Below are 21,183 nucleotides of genomic sequence, written 5' to 3'. Positions count from 1 at the left end.
AGCTATTTAGAAAAAGGAGAAAAACCTAGATGTATGTATATATATATATGCATGTGCGTGTCTGTGAAGTGTGACCAAAGTGTAAGTAGGAGTAGCAAGATATCCCTGTTATCTTAGCGTGTTTATGAGACAGAAAAAGAAATTATAGAGGAATAAGTTTACTGAGTATACCAGGAAAAGTGTACAGTTGGGTTATTATTGAAAGAATTAGAGGTAAGACAGAATGTTGTTGAATTAATTAATTATTAATTAACATGTCGGTTCTCTGAACCATTCATCTACAAGACAGAATGTAGAATTGCGGATGAGCAAGGAGGTTTTAGAGTGGGTAGGGGAGGTGTAGATCAAGTGTTTACACTGAAGCATATATGTGAGCAGTATTTAGATAAAGGTAGGGAAGTTTTTATTGCATTTATGGATTTAGAAAAGGCATATGATAGAGTGGATAGAGGAGCAATGTAGCAGATGTTGCAAGTATATGGAATAGGTGGTAAGTTACTAAATGCTGTAAAGAGTTTTTATGAGGATAGTGAGGCTCAGGTTAGGGTGTGTAGAAGAGAGGGAGACTACTTCCCGGTAAAAGTAGGTCTTAGATGGGGATGTGTGATGTCACCATGGTTGTTTAATATACGTACATGTATTTATAGATGGGGTTGTAAAAGAAGTAAATGCTAGGGTGTTTGGGAGAGGGGTGGGATTAAATTATGGGGAATTAAATACAAAATGAGAAGTGACACAGTTACTTTTTGCTGATGATACTGTGCTTATGGGAGATTCTAAAGAAAAATCGCAAAGGTTAGTGGACGAATTTGGGAATGTGTGTAAAGGTAGAAAGTTGAAAGTGAACATAGAAAAGAGTAAGGTGATGATTTTTGCGAAATTATTGCATACACAAAGTTTCTCTTCGGCAAATAGAGCGTGTCTATTTAAGTCAAAATCGCAAGTTTTACCTATTCTGCACGATACACACACACATGGAGAGCCAAGATGATGGATGTGGTTGTGGAAAATCTCATGGAGAGTATCAAATGATTTAGATAAAGAAAAATTGGATATCAAATTGGGGAGGAGGAGTATGGAAGAAGTGAATGTTTTCAGATATTTTGGAGTTGACGTGTCAGCGGATGGATTTATGAAGGATGAGGTTAATCATAGAATTGATGAAGGAAAAAAGGTGAGTGGTGCATTGAGGTATATGTGGAGGCAAAAAATGTTATCTATGGAGGCAAAGAAGGGAATATATGAAGTATAGTAGTACCAACACACTTATATGGGTGTGAAGCTTGGGTTGTAAATGCTGCAGCAAGGAGGCGGTTGGAGGCAATGGAGATGTCCTGTCTAAGAGCAATGTGTGGTGTAAATATTATGCAGAAAATTCAGAGTGGAAATTAGAAGGTGCGGAGTTAATAAAAGTATTAGTCAGAGGGCTGAAGAGGGTTTGTTGAGGTGGTTTGGTCGTTTAGAGACAATGGATGAAAGGAGAATGACATGGAGAGCGTATAAATCTGTAGAGGAAGGAAGGCGGGGTAGGGGTCGTCCTCGAAAAGGTTGGAGGGAGGGGATAAAGGAGGTGTTGTGGGTGAAGGGTTTGGACTTCCAGCAAGCGTGCATGAGCTTGTTAGATAGGAGTGAATGGAGACAAATGGTATTTGGGACCTGACAATCTGTTGGAGTGTGAGCAGGGTAATATTTAGTGAAGGGATTCAGGGAAACCGGTTATTTTATATAACCGGACTTGAGTCCTGGAAATGGGAAGTGCAATGCCTGCACTGTAAAGGAGGGGTTTGGGATATTGGCAGTTTGGAGAGATATATTGTGTATTTTTATACGTTCAGTGGACCCCCGGTTTGCGAAGCCATCGGTATCCGATAAATCCGGTATCCGAAGCATTGTATCGCAAAAAATTTGCCTCGGTTCCAGTTACAAATCCCGGTATGCGATACGATTCGTACGAGACGTGTCCAGTGTTTACAAGCCAGCCAGTGTGCGCGCATCTAAGAATACATTCAGTACATTCTATATTATCCATATTATCACTGTTTTTGGTGCTTGTTTCTGCAAAATAAGTCACCATGGGCCCCAAGAAAGCTTCTAGTGCCAACCCATCGAGACCAAGGGTGCTAATGACTATTGAAATTAAGGAAATGTGTGCAAAGTGGCTTGAAGTGCAAATCTTTTTTGATGAAAATCACCCTGACACAGCTACTGCAAGCCGTGTTGGCAACCTGTACACTGACAATGTTATGAACCACTTTAAGAAAGTCAAAAAGGAACGAGAGTTACAGGCCTCTATGGACAGATATGTTGTGCGACGGAAGTCCAGTGACTCAAGCTGGTTCTAGTTGCATTAAAAGAAGAAGGGAAGTAACCCCGGAAAAGGACTTGCTACCTCAAGTCCTAATGGAGGGGGATTCCCCTTCTGAACATTAAAAACTTCGACACTCTCCCCTCCTCCCATCCCATCAATCATCACCAGATCTTCATTAAAGGTAAGTGTCAGTTATTCTATTGTGATTATTCTGTTGTTATTATTGTTATTGTAATTATTATATTGCATTAAACTTAATATATTATGTGGTAAAAGTTTTTTTTTCATACTTTTGGGTGTCTTGCACGGATTAATTTGATTTTCATTATTTCTTATGGGGAATAATGATTCGCTTTCTGATAATTTTGGTTTACGATGAGCTCTCAGGAACGGATTAATATCATGAACCGGGGGTCCACTGTATATACTTCTAAGCTGTTGTATTCTGGGCACCTCTGCAAAAACAGTGATTATGTGTGAGTGAGGTGAAAGTGTTGAATGATGATGAAAGTATTTTCTTTTTGGGGATTTTCTTTCTCTTTGGGTCACCCTGCCTCGGTGGGAGACGGCCAACTTGTTGGAAAAAAAAGAAAAATACAGAAGTGGTTATTAGTCCCTTGCTCTTGGCATTTAAGTTGCATCTCGCAACACACATGGTTTATGAAGGAAAGATTCTTCTCCTCTTCCTCATGGAGGATGATGATAATAATAATAATAATTATTATTATTATTATTATTATTATTATTATTATTATTATTATTATTATTATTATTATTATTATTATTATTATTATTATTATTATTATTATTATTATTATTATTATTATTATTATTATTATTATTATTATTATTATCTTTTTTGCTTGTGGTTGCATTATAAAATCATTGACTTGAAGCTCCACACAGAGCAAAGGATTATCATGAAAATAATTTGCTCTTCTTCCTTGTCTTCACTCATGTTAGCAAAATGCACTTGTATTCTCAGTACTGTTTTATTTGCAGCAGGTGCCGGAACTTACCAGTGGAAGAGAAGTAACGAAGAATTTGTTGAAGATGAGCCAGGTCTAAGTGAGAGGGGTTCGACTGACTCTCACTTTAGGACAGCTTCTCATCAGCTGGTACGGTGTTTCATAATTATTTCCATAGGCTGTTGTACTTCAATTTAATGGACCTCAATTTCAGGAATTTGGGATTTAATGGACAAAGTCTTTTAAATAAAAGACTATTCATTATCGTTACACCATTTGAAAACAGTCTCGTCATTTGTGATTTGGCAGTGGTCCAGGACAGACTGAATCATCCTCTAAGTACAAGTTTTTGGTGAATCATCATTCAATTTTAATGGGCAGTTGGCATTTTCAGACACCCCCTTCCCTTTTCAATTTATTAATGCCAGTTTTCACTGTGTGTGTGTGTGGGGGGGGGGTCTCCTAGGTAGTAGGTTGGTGGACAGCAACCACCCAGGGAGGTACTACTGTCCTGCCAAGTGAGTGTAAAACGAAAGCCTGTAATTGTTTTACATGATGGTAGGATTGCTGGTGTCTTTGTTTTTCTGTCTCATACACATGCAAGATTTCAGGTACGTCTTGCTACTCCTGCTTACACTTAGGTCACACTACACATACATGTAAAAGTATATATATACATACCCCTCTAGGTTTTCTTCTATTTTCTTTCTTGTTCTTGTTTATTTCCTCTTATCTCCGTGGGGAAGTGGAACAGAATTTTTCCTCCGTAAGCCATGCGTGTTGTAAGAGGTGACTTAAAATGCCAGGAGCAAGGGGCTGGTAACCCCTTCTCCTGCATATATTACTAAATTTAAAAGGCAAAACTTTCGTTTTTCCTTTTGGGCCACCCCGCCTTGGTGGGATATGGCTGGTGCATTGGAAGAAAGAAATATATACGTATATCCCTAGGTAGTAGGTTGATAGACAGCAACCGCCCAGGGAGGTCCTCCCAAGTGAGTGTAAAACGAAAGCCTGTAATTGTTTTATACGATGGTAGGATTGCTGGTGTCCATTTTTTGTCTCATAAACCTGCAAGATTTCAGGTACATCTTGCTGCTTCTACTTACACTTAGGTCACACTACACATACATGTACAAGCATATATATATACACACCCCTCTGGGTTTTCTTCTATTTTCTTACTAGTTCTTGTTCTTGTTTATTTCCTCTTATCTCCATGGGGAAGTGGAGCAGAATTCTTCCTCCGTAAGCTATGCGTGTTGTAAGAGGCGACTAAAATGCCAGGAGCAAGGGGCTAGTAACCCCTTCTCCTGTATAAATTACTAAATTTAAAAAGAGAAACTTTTGTTTTTCTTATTGGGCCACCCTGCCTTGGTGGGATACGGCCGGTTTGTTGAAAAAAAAAAAATATACATGTATATATCTTAGGTAGTAGGCTGGTAGACAGCAACCACCCAGGGAGGTACTACTGTCCTGCCAAGTGAGTGTAAAACGAAAGCCTGTAATTGTTTTACATGATGGTAGGATTGCTGGTGTCCATTTTTTGTCTCGTAAACCTGCAAGATTTCAGGTACATCTTGCTGCTTCTACTTACACTTAGGTCACACTACACATACATGTACAAGCATATATACACACACCTCTCTGGGTTTTCTTCTATTTTCTTTCTAGTTCTTATTCTTGTTTATTTCCTCTTATCTCCTTGGGAAAGTGGAACAGAATTCTTCCTCCGTAAGCAATGTGTGTTGTAAGAGGCGGCTAAAATGCCGGAAGCAGGGGGTTAGTAACCTCTTCTCCTATATATATTACTAAGTGTGAAAGGAGAAACTTTCGTTTTTCCTTTTGGGCCACCCTGCCTTGGTGGGATACGGCCGGTGTGTTGAGAGAAATAAAGATGTATGTATGTATGTGTGGCACAGTATATTATTATTAACTGCATTATTTCAGTTTATAAAATTTTGTCTCGTTCAGTAATTTTGGTTAAATCTCTAGCTTTCTACATTTAGTTATTGAAACAACAAATTATAATGGTATGGAAATTCTCTCAGATTCTTAATATTATTATTTTACTGTGATAATGTGATATTAGCATTTAAATTAAACGTGAATGTAAAATTCCACAGTTAATAGAACAGCAGAAGAAGTGGGGTAAAGGAGTGAGTGGTGCATCCTATGGAACAGGGAAGAGGTCGCTGGGTGTCAGAAGAGCTGTGAACACAAAATTTGTCCCACCTGTGAGAAGAGAGGATGAGGAAGAGTAAGACTAGTTTTGTTTTTTTCAGTGATTGGTAGTTACTTTTAATCCTATTATTTTTGTGATAAGCATTAGGATTAGTGCATTAGTGTTTGCAGTAAAGCTAACAGGATCCTTGACTTCATAGCAAGAAGTATAAATAATAGAAGTCCTCAGGTTGTTCTTCAACTCTATATATCTTTGGTTAGGCCTCATTTGGATTATGCTGCATGGTTTTGGTCACCATATTACAGAATGGATATAAATACACTGGAAAACATACAAAGGAGGTTGACAAAGTTGATCCCGTGTATCAGAAATCTTCCCTATGAGGAAAGACTGAGGGCCCTGAATCTACACTCTCTAGAAAGGAGTAGAATTAGGGGGAATATGATTGACGTTTATAAATGGAAAACATAAATTAATAAAGGGGATGTAAACAGCGTGCTAAAAATATCTAACATAAACAGGACTCGCAGCAATTGCTTTAAACTGGAAAAATTCAGATTCAGGAAGGATATAGGAAAGCACTGGTTTGGTAATAGAGTTGTGGATGAGTGGAACAAACTCCCGAGTACCATCATAGATGCTATTACAGGAGAATGTCTTTCCGGATAGGCTTCAAACTTTTAGGGTTTGTGGCCTTTATTAAAAGAAAATTTGGTATTCAATTTGAAGTGTGTTAATTGTGACTTTTTTTGTATTCTTACTTGGTGCAAGTAATAAATTCATTCAAAGAATTTCTAAACCAGCATGGGAAATCTGCAATTCTTTAAGTGAAAAATTTATATATTTTTAGTCTTGTATCCTGTTGTTTCTATTCCTTTAACTGCAAGAATTTTCCTGAGGATGGTGTAATTTTGCATCAAGTCATCTAACCCATTAACCTATAATTACTGTGGATGTAAAATTGCTCTATGTATTTCCTTATGTGTGATGTATCTTCATAATAAAGATTTTATTTTTCCTACAGAAAGCTTTATTGTCTCAGTTTTAGCTTCATTGTGTCAGTTCTAGCTTTATTGTGTTAGTTCAAGTTTTATTGTGTCAGTTCTAGCTTTGTGTCACTTCTAGCTGTGTTGTGTCACTTCTAGCTGTAGTGTCACTTTTAGCTGTATTATATCACTTCTAGCTGTATTGTGTCACTTCTAGCTGTATTGTCACTTCTAGCTGTATTGTGTCACTTCTAGCCGTATTGTGTCACTTCTAGCTGTATTGTGTCACTTCTAGCTGTATTGTCACTTCTAGCTGTATTGTGTCAATTTTAGCTTTCTTTTGTCAGCTCTAGCTATATTTTGTTCCATCATCCAGATATATTTTTTATCAGCTGAAACTCCTAAAGTATTTCATTTTCTAGCAATTTAGGTAGTGATGAACTCATGAGAAGATGCATGCCATATGGTAACTCTGGCAGGAGCAGAGGCGGAGCTGAAGATATTCCCTATTCTGAGCTTATGACTGACGAAAGATTAAAGGTAAGTCTGGCATACCATTTCTTAATTTTTTTACATGTTAACAGTCTGGTGAAACGTTTATAAGAGTTTGTCAGCAGTAAGTTGGCAGCCAGCACCCATCCAAGGGGTACTGGTTAGTGAGCAAAAGCAGGGTTTGTACAATACTGTATCATGTGAGGCTTATGGGCAGCTAGTAGCAACAAAAGTTTGACCAAGCAAGCAACAAGGATGTGTGGACTCGGGCCGGGCTACAGGGATAGTTGACCCTTATAGAGTTCTCCTTGCCAAAGGTATAATCATAGTTTAAATAAAATTGTGACATATTGTATATCACTTTTTGTTTTTTGCTGCCCTCTTAAAAATTTAACAAAAGTTAACCTTTCAGAATATTGAGCCAAAGATGGTGGAACTTATAATGAATGAGATTATGGATAGTGGACCAGCTGTAACATGGGATGATATAGCTGGACTAGATCTGGCTAAAAGTACAATTCAGGTAAGATTTTCAAGGCTTATAAGTCTTCTTTCAACAGACTGGCTGTATCCCACCAAAGCAGGGTGGCCCAAAAAGAAAAACAAGAGTTTCTCTTTTTAACTTTAGTAATGAATACGGGAGAAGGGGTTACTAACCCCTTGCTCCTGACATTTTAGTCGCCTCTTATGGCACGCATGGCTTACGGAGGAAGAATTCTGTTTCACTTCCCCATGGAGAGGCTTGTAAGTATATATTCTTTCTAACACACTGGCCATCTCCCGTTAAGGTAGGATGACTCGAAAATTAAACACTTGTAATTGAATCTAGGTCATACTGGGATATTACCTGCATAAAGTTTGTTAGGTATCCCTGTTTTTTATTTATTTAATTTTCCTCGATGCTATACAGACAATATCTTAACAGTACTACTACATGTTGATTTGAAACTTATCATAAAAATAATAATAATTTGTAAGTACGTAATTGCACAATGAACTGGAAATATAACAACAACGATAAAATAAGAACACTAAAGTTTATATTCTTAATTGATGGTATGATCATCAGAATCATAAGCTCTACAAAAAGAGATGTGCTTTCAGCTGAAACTTAGAAGTATGAACAAATTCTTAACTTTTAAAAGAGGTACTGGTAACCAGTTATACAGTCTGAGAACTACATCAAAAAGGGCTTTTTCTGCAAATTATTTCTCTCCAGGATATTGTACAGAGCAGTAATTTCATTTTTGAAAATCACCATCTATTAATATCCTTTTCTGTAAAAATGAATGGTGAGTGTTGAATGGTGGTGAAAGTGTTTCTTTTTTTGGGTCATCTTGCCTTGGTCAACATGCTAAAAAAAAAAACTTTCAGTAGTCTGATAATTACCTCCACTTTAAAATAAGTAAATTTATTAAGCACTGTTCAGTAATATGGATATTCTTACATTTTAACAGCCCAGATTATCGCTTAAATTAATGTTTCTTGCCACTCTAAACTGCATTTGTACCCATTTGGGTTAATATCTTTTTGACATCTGTAGCTGTAGTATCCCCTCGTGAAACGAAATAAAAAATCAAGGGCTGATAGTTTACGTTTTACAGACCTTTGAAACACACAGTAATATCTTTATATATTTTTTCCTTTTTGATAATTGACAGTAGCTTCTTTAATTACCTATTTTAATGGTTGTTATTTAGGCCATATGTGTGTCTGTAAAATTTTTATATTTTTTTAAATATGGAGAATTGGTTGGTGTTATACTGCATATCGATTTGTATGACTGTCAATTTTCTAATTTATTTAAAATTTCACAGGAGGTTGTGGTATGGCCCATGCTTCGTCCAGATATTTTCACGGGATTAAGAGGCCCACCCAAAGGTATACTACTCTTTGGTCCTCCAGGAACAGGAAAAACTATGATTGGTAATTATAAGACTTATCATTGTGTGAGCAAAATTTATTATTTTATCATAGTTACCAGAGTTAAGTTGTTCTTGTGTTGTCCAGTCATTTAATTTAATTATTTTTAAGGTTTCTGGTGGTCTTGGCACATATTGCATTCTCTCAAAGCTCCTCCTACCCCTCTATAACTTTTTCTTAAAAAAAAGTTCTTAATTACCAAAAAAAAATATTCTTAAAAAATTCCATATTTCCTTACCAGTATCTACGAAAACATTCTGAGCCACTATGCTAACACAAAGAAACCATATACCAACATTCAGTGTACGGTTATTGATCAAAATAAAAGAAATTCTTCTCTGTGAAGTCTAAAATTATAAAAAAACTCAAATCGTAACCAATTTTTGATAAAACAATCTAAACTGCTACAGATTCAAAATGAGCATATGCCATAATTTGGTAGATTTTATGAAGAAATTAATAATAAAAATAAGTTGAATGCTAGGTCTTAAAATTAAATCCCTATTTCCTCACTGATTTCTAGCAAACACACAAATAAACAACAGTTTTTTTTTTCAAAATATGCATAATTATTACAAAATTAAGTGACATTTACCTCATGCATTTTGAAAAAACCCTAGTTATGCTAAGCATTTCGAGTACTCCCATATAAACTTCCATCACATACCTATACAATGGTAGTATATGCCCTATCTCAGTGCATCTGAGAAAGAAATAACAGGAAAAAAATATTCATCATTATCAAGTCAGTGACATTCAGTATTCTGACCTTTATCTTATGATTTTATTTGTAGAATTTTTTTTGTGTAAACTAGCAGGAATGTAACTTCTGTGAATAGCAACATTACTAAATCTTACCCCTTAATTCTAGAGAGCTCCTTTTCATATTGTGATGTTACAGTGTATTAAAATTGTTCACCACCTTCATTTATTTGTTTATTGATGAGAAGAGAGAGAGAGAGCAGGAAAGGCTGGGAGAAAATTCTGGAGACTAATTCCTACAGTTGTTTCCCTCAAAATAGGGTGTTGTAGGAGGCTGGGGATACCTTGATTATTTGGCATTGAAATTTATTTAGAGTTGTTAAATATTTCTGCTTTTACTCAAAAACTCTTCAGGATACTCCACTATCAGTCATTATAACAATTTGTAGCCGTCACAAATATGAATATGCTTAATTTATGCCTCGGTAAAGTGTATTAAAAATAAGAGAAGTGTAGTGTACTCACTGCTCATTTATTGCCTGCATAATATAGCACAGTTTTCTTTGAGTACTTATATCACCAACAAACATTTTGTAACTCCCATGAATTTATATCCTATGTGAGGGCCAAGAACTTCTTTGCCTGGTACGTAAATCATAAGGAGCATCTGTTTTGTACCATTGTTATATTGGTCATTTTGTGGGAGTAAAATTTAAGTTAAATTTTTTTTTTTCCAGGTAAATGCATTGCTTGTCAAAGTGGGTCTACATTCTTTAGTATCAGTGCTTCATCTCTCACATCCAAGTGGGTTGGTGAGGGTGAGAAGATGGTGAGAGCAATGTTTGCTGTAGCAAGGTAAGTTTCAAAGTACTATTAATATTATTCCTGTGTAATATTTTTAGTTTCTCATTATATAAACAGCATGTGTGTTGTAGTTTGTAACTCAGTTGGCATCAGTCTGCTTGAGGTTTATAGCTGTTAAGCAGATGACAACTTATTAGAAGACTTTCAAATTTTTTTTTAATACTGGTCATTTTCTACCCTTTATCATATAGAAATTGAACAACAGTTGGTAAAGAATTGATGGAGCACAAATTGTAGAGAGGGAGTGTGACTAAAGATGATCCTGTCTTTTAACTTTTGATCATTTGACATGTTGGTTTTCTGTACTTAATTTATTTAGCTTTCCTTTGCTTTTTTGAGGTTAACAATTGCTTCCATTACTATATATGTTATTTTTATATAAAATATTTTTTATACACTGTATTAATGCTGCAAATAGTTAAAATTTATCTTTTGTGTAACTTATTAAATGTGTTTTCCAGATGTCACCAGCCAGCTGTTATCTTCATTGATGAGATTGATTCTCTCCTCAGTCAGCGCTCAGACTCAGAACACGAGAGCTCTAGACGCATCAAAACAGAATTTCTTGTTCAGCTGGTAAGGTGAAAAGTTTGAATTTTTAAGAATCTACTGTTTTTTTTTTAGGTAGCTTTTCATCTGTGCACAACCAGTCAAGAATACTTTAATTCCTATAATAGTGATTAAAATAAAATTTAATACCTTTTATAGTGACTGAAATAACCTGTCATTGTATGCTTACGGTATTGTGTACCCATTGGTGCATATGCAGCCTCTCCTCACTTAACGATGGAGTTCTGTTCCTGAGACCACGTCGTTAAACGAATTCTTCACTAAGTGAGGAGCATACTATAATGGTAGTGAGTTTGTGTCAACCATCTTTGACATTGTAGTGTCACCTTTGCACCATTCATAACATTTCTGTTATATTTTTAAATGTTTATACAGTAGTGTACTGTATATTAAAATAAACAGAATAGAGGAAATCAGCTCTAATATACATTATTTAGGTATGAATACTGGTCAGAGAGCCCGTTGTAAATCCGAGGCGTTGGTAAACGAGTACGTCGCCAAGTGAGGAGAGGCTGTACACAGAAATACACCTTCTTTAATATATATAGATCTATATATATATAAATTTCTTTTTAGGTAGGTGTCAGTTGTGGTAGGTAGAGATGAGATTGTTTCACCATGATCACAGTAGTAATGGACAGCTCTGTAAACAGTGGATTTTGTTTGTAATTTCAGAATTAGTTGATCCAGCAGGTTTTGTCCCAGTGTTCATATGGTGCTTTTTATGAGCACTAGCACCAGGAGGATATTGGCCATTCACACTTGGATTTTTTTACAAGATGGCTGTCTCCCACCGAGGCAGGGTGACCCAAAATGAAAGAAAATCCCAAAAAGAAAATACTTTCATCATCATTCAACACTTTCACCTCACTCACACATAATCACTGTTTTTGCAGAGGTGCTCAGAATACAACAGTCTAGAAGCATATACGTATAAAGATACACAACATATCCCTCCAAACTGCCAATATCCCAAACCCCTCCTTCAAAGTGCAGGCATTGTACTTCCCATTTCCAGGACTCAAGTCCGGCTATGTAACAATAACCAGTTTCCCTGAATTATTTTATTTTATTATCACACTGGCCGATTCCCACCAAGGCAGGGTGGCCCGAAAAAGAAAAACTTTCACCATCATTCACTCCATCACTGTCTTGCCGGAAGGGTGCTTTACACTACAGTTTTTAAACTGCAACATTAACACCCCTCCTTCTTCACTAAATATTACCCTGCTCACACTCCAACAGCTCGTCAGGTCCCAAATACCATTTGTCTCCATTCACTCTATCTAACACGCTCACGCACGCTTGCTGGAAGTCCAAACCCTCGCCCACAAAACTTCCTTTGCCCCCTCCCTCCAACCTTTTTGAGGACGACCCCTACCCCGCCTTCCTTCCCCTACAGATTTATACACTTTCCATGTCATTCTACTTTGATCCATTTTCTCTAAATGTCCAAACCACCTCAACCTCTCTTTAGCCCTCTGACTGATACTTTTATTAACTCACACCTTCTCCTAATTTCCACACTCCGAATTTTCTGCATAATAATATTTACACCACACATTGCCCTTAGACAGGACATCTCCACTGCCTCCAACCGCCTCCTCACTGCAGCATTTACAGCCCAAGCTTCACACCGACATTAAGAGTGTTGGCACTACTATACTTTCATACATTCCCTTCTTTGCCTCCATAGATAACGTTTTTTTTTTCTCCACATATACCTTTATATATATATATATATAATGTATCTTTAAAAAGTTATTTTATTAATAATTTTCAGATACCTAGTCACCTTTCTCCACTATTATTATCTCTGGGGAAATGCTTTCAGTATGGCTGCAGTGAATCATTTACACACAGTTGGGAAATGGTTACTGACTGAAATATTCAGAGGCTGTATATGATATCTTCCCACAATATCTGATTGTATTTATTTTCTCCATATGTCCTCCCTCTGATTTGATTTACAGTCTTTCCTTGCCTGTGGTGAGGATAGCTTTGAGAGAGACTTGTTAAAAAAGTTGGGCTTTAAACTAAGCAAAATAAAAAAAAATATTCTTATTTTTAAACCCTTTATTTATACACTATATTCTTTTCTAAATCAAGGATGGAGCCACAACAGGGAATGAAGAAAGACTGTTGGTGGTTGGAGCAACAAATCGGCCTCAAGAATTAGACGAAGCAGCCCGAAGAAGGCTAGTTAAGAAGCTTTACATACCCCTACCTGAGAATAAGGTGAATAATTATATATGTGTTTCTACTTGATTAATTGTGTTTTATGTACTTTGTGTTTAACTTTTTTGTGTTAAATTGAATATAGTTATGCTTTTCTTCCATCTTCAGCAATTAAAGTCTTATACTATATGGTGAAACCTTCCTATTTATGGGGATTATGTTCCAGAAGACCCCATGATTGTGGAAAAATGTGATACTTCTCTTAAATACCAAAGCAAAGTTTGTTGAAGAGTTTGACATAAATGTGACAGCTAGATCTAGTCACAGATAATATGCTGCCAACTGCCTCCTTCATTGGCATGTAGATACTGGAAAACTCTGTTGGGATTTTCTTCCTCTTCCATCATGATATAGTTGTAGATATGGCTCTAACTGTGGGAATTGTTGCTTCTGAAGTCACTGGTCAGCAAAAATCAGAGCATCAATAAGGTTGGGGGATATCAAGTAAGAAATATTGGTTTGTTGGTATCATTGCAAGTAAACTACTGTACATTATTACTCTCTTATGTAGGTATCATAACAAAGTTGTGCAGACAAGGGACTTGGACATCCAACGGGCATGCATGAGCATGTTAGATAGGAGTGAGCAGAAGTAAGTGATTTTTATGACTTCATGTGCTCTTGCAGTGTGAAGAAGGTAACATGAAGGGATTCAGGGAAAGTGGGTAGCCAGAGGTGGGTAGTACAATGCCTGCATTCTGAAGGAGGGGAGGGGATATTGCAGTTTGGAGGGGCATCAGAGCTGTAATGTTGGAGCACCTCAGGCAAGACAGGGATTGAGTAAGAGTTTCTTCTCTTTTGGGTCACTCTACCTCAGTGGGAAGTGGCCAGTGTGTTAATAAAAATAATAACAAATTAATTTCTGCTTTTTTTTATTTGCAAAAATTATTATATGATAACTTAATACTGTTTTGTTATTATTGAATCAAGTAATTAATGTATAATTTAACTTTTTTAGGCTCGCCAGCAAATTATAGAAAAACTAATGACAAGCCAGAGCCATAGTTTGGTACCAAATGATATCGAATGCATTTGCCAAATGACAGATGGGTATTCCGGAGCTGATATGGCTAACTTGTGTCGAGAAGCTGCCCTGGGACCTATTAGATCTATAAACTTTGCTGACATTCATCATATTTCAGTTGATCAGGTAAAGAATGTTGAAATTGAATACAGTACTTTTAAATTTTGTTTTTCAGAGCAAAGAAGCAATTCTTTTGAGATTCTTAGTTATTAATCCAGAAAATCATTGAGGATCAGATACACTTTTATTGTTATCATCCTGTTCTTCCTTTTTTGTTAAACATTTCTTGTAACATTCTTATAATTATGTGAACCACTTCCCTTAAGGGAGGTTCCTTGATGCTGGTGAGGGGCTCTTGATTTAGGAAATTTGATCTGTGCCCCAGTTCCCTGAATTGAGCCTGAATACCTTCCATTACCCCCTCCCTATAGGTGCTGTATAATCCCTGTTGGTTTAGCGCTCCCCATGATTATAATAATAATGTGAACCACTAAACCCATGTGGGCCATTCACTGCATGGGTAGTGGAGGCTTGATCCTTTGTCCGCTAATTGTTAGACAGATACACATTGCTCTCGTAGCCAGTCAGGCAAAAGGGAGAATAGCCTTTTTTGTTAAGCAACATATAAAGATTATAGGTATGATTTTCGATTTATAATATAATAACGCTTGATTCAGATTCCTGTAAAAGAGGGAATTCTAGTAATGCTGTATCTGACTTACGTTATCAGGCTCACCTTGAAAACAGTGCTGACTTAGGGCTCTCCTCATTACAGAATAAATGAATATATATTGAAACATTTTTTCTCCTTGACTCAGTGAGATGTCCTTACCTATACTTACTGTGAAATGGAGTAGTAAAAAATAAAATGCTTGACTTGTCTATTTGAGATCGTGATTAACAGGTACGTCCAATTTCTGCCGGTGACTTCATGAATGCTTTGCATAGCATCAAAGCAAGTGTGTCTGATAAGGACCTTCAGATGTATGAAGATTGGAATAAGAAGTTTGGCATTTCAGGCAGATAGTGGCAGTGGAACACAAGGAAAACTGAAGTAGGTAGAATGCTTAAGTAAGGTGTTTGTGTCTTATTTTTTGAAGATTGATGTAATTATTTTAATTGACTACCAAGAGAATTGTAGTTTTTTTTTTTTTTTTTTTTCAACAAGTTGGCCGTCTCCCACTGAGGCAGGGTGACCCAAAAAGAAAGAAAATCCCCAAAAAGAAAATACTTTGATCATCATTCAACACTTTCACCTCACTCACACATAATCACTGTTTTTGCAGAGGTGCTCAGAACACAACAGTTTAGAAGCATATACGTATAAAGATACATAACGTATCCCTCCAAACTGCTAATATCCCGAAACCCCTCCTTTAGAGTGCAGGCATTGTACAGTGGTCCCTCGTTGTTCGTAATTAATCCGTTCCTGGAGCCGTTACTATAAACGAAATTTACGATTTACGAATCAATTTTCCCCATAAGAAATAATGTAAATACAATTAATCCGTTCCTGACACCCAGAAGTATTAAAACAAAAATTTTTAACATGAAATATACATGTAGTACATAAACAATACAATGGGAAATGAATGAAACATTAACAGTATAACACTTACCTTTATTGGAGATTCTTCTTAGTGTATGGGAGACTGGAGGAGGAGAGAGAGTGGATTGTTTATAGTTTGGAAGGGGAATCCCCTTCCATCAACACCTCAGGTACCATTTGCTTTTCTGGGGTTGCTTCTCTTCTCTGTTTCTTAATGCCACTAGGACCACCTTGAGAGTCACTGGAGTCCTGTCTCGCAAAATAACTGTGGAGAGAGCTCTGTTTCTGGCGTCTCTTTAACACTTCCCTAAAATGGCCCAAGACTTTGTCACTGTACATGTTGCCAACCTGGGTTGCAACAACCTTGTTAGGGTGATGTTTCTCCATAAAGCTTTCCATCTTACCCCACATAGTAAAAATCTCTTTAATTTCTGAAGAAGGCACCTTCTTCCATCTCTCTTCCTCCTCCTCTGCAGCAAGATTCTGAGCTGCGATGTGTTGCTCTTCCTGCTGAAGCTCTTGCAGCTCCTCAGTGGTGAGCTCTTCATTGTGGTCTTCCACCAATTCTTCCACATCCTCCAAACTCACATCCAACCCCATGGAACTCCCCAGTGCCACAATTGATTTTATAACAGACATAGGCTCATTAGGGTCAGTCCCAAATCCTTCAAAATCCCTCTTGTCAACACAATCTGGCCACAATTTTCTCTAGGCAGAGTTCAAAGTCCTGGTAGTCACTCCCTCCCAAGCCATACCTATAAGGGTTATGCAGTGGAGGATGCTGAAGTGTTCTCTCCAAAATTCTCTTAGGGTCAAGTGAGTGTCTGTGGTCACAGTCAAGCACCTGTGAAACATTGCTTTTGTGTAGAGTTTTTTAAAGTTTGCAATAACCTGCTGGTCCATGGGTTGGAGGAGAGGAGTGGTATTCGGGGGCAAGAACTTTACTGTGATGAACCCAAACTCCTCGAAAATTAGGTCATCCAAGTTTGGAGGATGAGCAGGTGCATTGTCCATTACTAGCATGCACTTGAGATCCAATTTCTTTTCCAGGAGATACTCCTTCACACTAGGGCCAAACACTTCATTGAACCACTCGACGAAAATTTCCCTCGTGACCCATGCCTTACTATTAGATTTCCAAAATACACACAATTTACTCTTCATAACATTGTCCTGAACACTGGGATTTTCAGAATGGTACACTAGTAATGGCTTCACTTTGAAATCCCCACTAGCATTAGCGCAAAACATTAGCGTCAGCCTGTCTTTCATAGGCTTATGTCCTGGCGTTGCCTTTTCCTCTTGTGTAATGAAGATCCTCTTTGGCATTTTCTTCCAAAAGAGGCCTGTTTCGTCACAATTGAACACTTGTTCAGGTTTCAGTCCTTCACTGTTTATGTACTCCTGGAATTCATGCACATGTTTTTCAGCCGCCTTGTGGTCCGAACTGGCAGCCTCACCATGCCTTACCACACTGTGTATGCCAGTACGGTTCTTAAATCTCTCAAACCAGCCTTTGCTGGCCTTAAATCCACTCACTTCACCACTATTTGCAGGCAATTTCTTTACCAAATCTTCATGCAACTGCCTAGCCTTTTCACAAATAAACGAAGTCATAAGAGTATCTCCTGCTAATTGTTTCTCATTTATCCACACCAATAATAACTTCTCAACCTCTTCCAGTACTGGTGATCTCATTTTTGTCAGCATAGTTACTCCCTTTGCAACAACAGCATCCTTTATTTCATTTTTCTTGGCCACTATGGAACATAAGGTTGTGTAGGGTTTCTTATACATCCTGGACAGTTCAGCCACACTTGTACCACTTTCATATTGTTCAATGTTGGTTTTCTTAAATTCAGTCGTATTTCTCACCTTTACCACAGGCTTGGCACTAGGAGCTTTCTTTGGAGCCATGGTAGCTTATTTAGTACTTGCAAGCACTAAAATAAATGGAATATTATGAAAGATTTCGCTGGAGCACGTGAGGGGACCTTCGCTCACTGGTAAACAATGCCAGACTGGCGAGTCCATGTTTATACGAAAATACCCCTATGATTGGCGAATTTTACGATTGCCGGGAACTACGAAAAGCGGGGGACCACTGTACTTCCCATTTCCAGGACTCAAGTCCTGCTATATAAAAATAACCGGTTTCCCTGAATCCCTTCACTAAATATTACCCTGCTCACACTCCAACAGATCGTCAGGTCCCAAATACCATTCGTCTCCATTCGCTCCTATTGAACACTCTCATGCACGCCTGCTATAAGTCCAAGCCCTTTGCCCACAAAACCTCCCTTACCCCTTCCTTCCAACCTTTTCAAGGACGACCCCTACCCCGCCTTCCTTCTCCTACAGATTTAAATGCTCTCCACGTCATTCTACTTTGATCCATTCTCTCTAAATGACCAAACCTCCTCAACAACCCCTCTTCAGCCCTCTGACTAATACTTTTATTAACTCCACACCTCCTAATTTCCACACTCCTAATTTTCTGCATAATATTTACACCACACATTACCCTTAGACAGGACATCTCCACTGCCTCCAACTGCCTCCTCGCTGCTGCATTCACAACCCAAGCTTGTGAATGCAGCATCGAGGAGGCGGTTGGAGGCAGTGGAGATGTCCTGTCTAAGGGCAATATGTGGTGTAAATATTATGCAGAAAATTAGGAGTGTGGAAATTAGGAGAAGGTGTGGAGTTAATAAAAGTATTAGTCAGAGGGCTGAATTGTAGTTGTCCTCATGATATGGGGATTACTTATTATAAACTTTTCATATTAAAATTGCGACAGTGACTGTAGATGTCAGGGTCTGACGATTAGATTTACCCAAGTGCTCTTGAGAAGTAAATATCATTCAGTTCTATGTTCGTATAAAGTATTTGATACAGTAGTGTGTTTTACAAGCTCTGTGCTCTCAGAATTTTAGACCTTTGAGCCCCTTTCACTTAATTTCTTTTTTTTTTCTAAAGGTCTTTTCTGTCACTTTTCAGCTCTGCACTTACAGAGTCATGCTATTCAGTTGTGTACAGCTTTGTTTCTTGTTGAAGACTTAAATTATCATGTATTCATTTCCAATTCTGGTTGTACCATTTGAGTTTGCATGGCTTGTAGTATACCTTTGCTACCAAGGGAAATGAGGCTACCTTGTAAAAGCTGCATGCCTAGCCTGAAAGTACTGTACTAGGGTAATTAGTACCTTTTTTTTTTTTTTTAACTTTATGAACTTGCTTGATAAGTCTGTCATTAGATAAACTAATGTAGGTAGTAAGTTGGTAGACAGCAACCACCCAGGGAAGTACTACCGTCCTGCCAGATGACTGTGAAACAGAAACCTGTAACTGTTTTGATTGATGGTAGGATTGCTGGTTTCTTTTTCTGTCTCATAAACACGCTAGATAACAGGGATATCTTGCTACTCCTACTTACACTTTGGTCACACTTCACAGACATGCACATGCATATATATATACATGCATCTAGGTTTTTCTCCTTTTTCTAAATAGCTCTTGTTCTTCTTTATTTCTTCTATTGTCCATGGGGAAGTGGAAAAGAATCTTTCCTCTGTAAGCCATGCGTGTCGTATGAGGTGACTAAAATGCCGGGAGCAATGGGCTAGTAACCCCTTCTCCTGTAGACATTTACTAAAAAAGAGAAGAAAAACTTTATAAAACTGGGATGCTTGAATGTGTGTGGATGTAGTGCAGATGACAAGAAACAGATGATTGCTGATGTTATGAATGAAAAGAGGTTGGATGTCCTGGCCCTAAGCGAAACAAAGCTGAAGGGGGTAGGGGAGTTTCGGTGGGGGGAAATAAATTGGATTAAATCTGGAGTATCTGAGAGAGTTAGAGCAAAGGAAGGGGTAGCAGTAATGTTGAAGGATCAGTTATGGAAGGAGAAAAGAGAATATGAATGTGTAAATTCAAGAATTATGTGGATTAAAGTAAAGGTTGGATGCGAAAAGTGGGTCATAATAAGTGTGTATGCACCTGGAGAAGAGAAGAATGCAGAGGAGAGAGATTTTGGGAGATGTTAAGTGAATGTATAGGAGCCTTTGAACCAAGTGAGAGAGTAATTGTGGTAGGGGACCTGAATGCTAAAGTAGGAGAAACTTTTAGAGAGGGTGTGGTAGGTAAGTTTGGGGTGCCAGGTGTAATGATAATTGGAGCCCTTTGATTGAACTTTGTATAGAAAGGGGTTTAGTTATAGGTAATACATATTTTAAGAAAAAGAGGATAAATAAGTATACAAGATATGATGTAGGGCAAAATGACAGTAGTTTGTTGGATTATGTATTGGTAGATAAAAGAATGTTGAGTAGACTTCAGGATGTACATGTTTATAGAGGGGCCACAGATATATCAGATCACTTTCTAGTTGTAGCTACACTGAGAGTAAAAGGTAGATGGGATACAAAGAGAATAGAAGCATCATGGAAGAGAGAGGTGAAGGTTTATAAACTAAAAGAGGAGGCAGTTAGGGTAAGATATAAACAGCTATTGGAGGATAGATGGGCTAATGAGAGCATAGGCAATGGGGTTGAAGAGGTATGGGGTAGGTTTAAAAATGTAGCATTAGAGTGTTCAGCAAAAGTTTGTGGTTACAGGAAGTGGTGCAAGAATGGTATATAATACCGACAAGACGAAATTAAGACACATGTGTAACATCTGGGTATCTTTATTGTAGACGTTTCTCCATGCAGTGGCTTTATCAATACAAATTCTAGGACATAACTTGGAGAAAGTAGGACTATATACAGAAGATGAGGTAATCAGTCCCTCAACCTAGGAGTAGGTGCGAAGAGCACCATAGTCGTGGAGATTCTGGTGCTCTTCGTACCTACTCCTAGGTTGAGGGACTGATTATCTCATCTTCTGTATATAGTCCTACTTTCTCCAAGTTATGTCCTAGAATTTGTATTGATAAAGCCACTACATGGTGAAACGTCTACAATAAAGATACCCAGATGTTGCACATGTGTCTTAATTTCGTCTTGGTTACAGGAAAGTGGGTGTGGGAGGGAAGAGGAGCGATTGGTGGAATGATGATGTAAAGGGAGTAGTAAGGGAGAAAAAGTTAGCATATGAGAAGTTTTTACAAAGTAGAAGTGATGCAAGGAGGGAAGAGTATACGTATGTAGAAAAAGAGAGAGGTTTAGAGAGTGGTGAAGCAATGTAAAAAGAGAGCAAATGAGAGAGTGGGTGAGATGTTATCAACAAATTTTGTTGAAAATAAGAAAAAGTTTTGGAGTGAGATAAACAAGTTAAGGAAGCCTAGAGAACAAATGGATTTGTCAGTTAAAAATAGGAGAGGAGAGTTATTAAATGGAGAGTTAGAGGTATTGGGAAGATGGAGGGAATATTTTGA

The 21,183-nt window shown here is 37.6% G+C and overlaps 1 protein-coding gene across 3 annotated transcripts in view; it reads left to right on the top strand.

Annotated features, from left to right (window-relative positions):
• LOC128687008 (fidgetin-like protein 1) overlaps positions 1 to 21,183 on the top strand; it is a 50,820-nt gene that overhangs the window by 17,004 nt on the left and 12,633 nt on the right. For 2 of the 3 annotated variants that reach the window (XM_070082240.1, XM_070082242.1), the window contains exons 6-15: positions 3,311 to 3,426; positions 5,400 to 5,533; positions 6,867 to 6,984; positions 7,349 to 7,459; positions 8,754 to 8,862; positions 10,299 to 10,416; positions 10,887 to 11,001; positions 13,105 to 13,233; positions 14,192 to 14,383; positions 15,162 to 15,311. In XM_070082240.1, the coding sequence (XP_069938341.1) occupies positions 3,311 to 3,426; positions 5,400 to 5,533; positions 6,867 to 6,984; positions 7,349 to 7,459; positions 8,754 to 8,862; positions 10,299 to 10,416; positions 10,887 to 11,001; positions 13,105 to 13,233; positions 14,192 to 14,383; positions 15,162 to 15,284 (1,265 nt within the window). In that variant the 3' untranslated portion in view covers positions 15,285 to 15,311. The remainder of the gene's footprint in view (positions 1 to 3,310; positions 3,427 to 5,399; positions 5,534 to 6,866; positions 6,985 to 7,348; positions 7,460 to 8,753; positions 8,863 to 10,298; positions 10,417 to 10,886; positions 11,002 to 13,104; positions 13,234 to 14,191; positions 14,384 to 15,161; positions 15,312 to 21,183) is intronic. The other variant, XM_070082243.1, reaches the window with a different exon arrangement.

This window comes from Cherax quadricarinatus, chromosome 7, assembly GCF_038502225.1.
Source record: "Cherax quadricarinatus isolate ZL_2023a chromosome 7, ASM3850222v1, whole genome shotgun sequence".
NCBI classification, from domain to species: domain Eukaryota; kingdom Metazoa; phylum Arthropoda; class Malacostraca; order Decapoda; family Parastacidae; genus Cherax; species Cherax quadricarinatus.
Note: the sequence above shows the minus strand (reverse complement) of the source record. Positions and strands in the feature narration are given on the sequence as shown.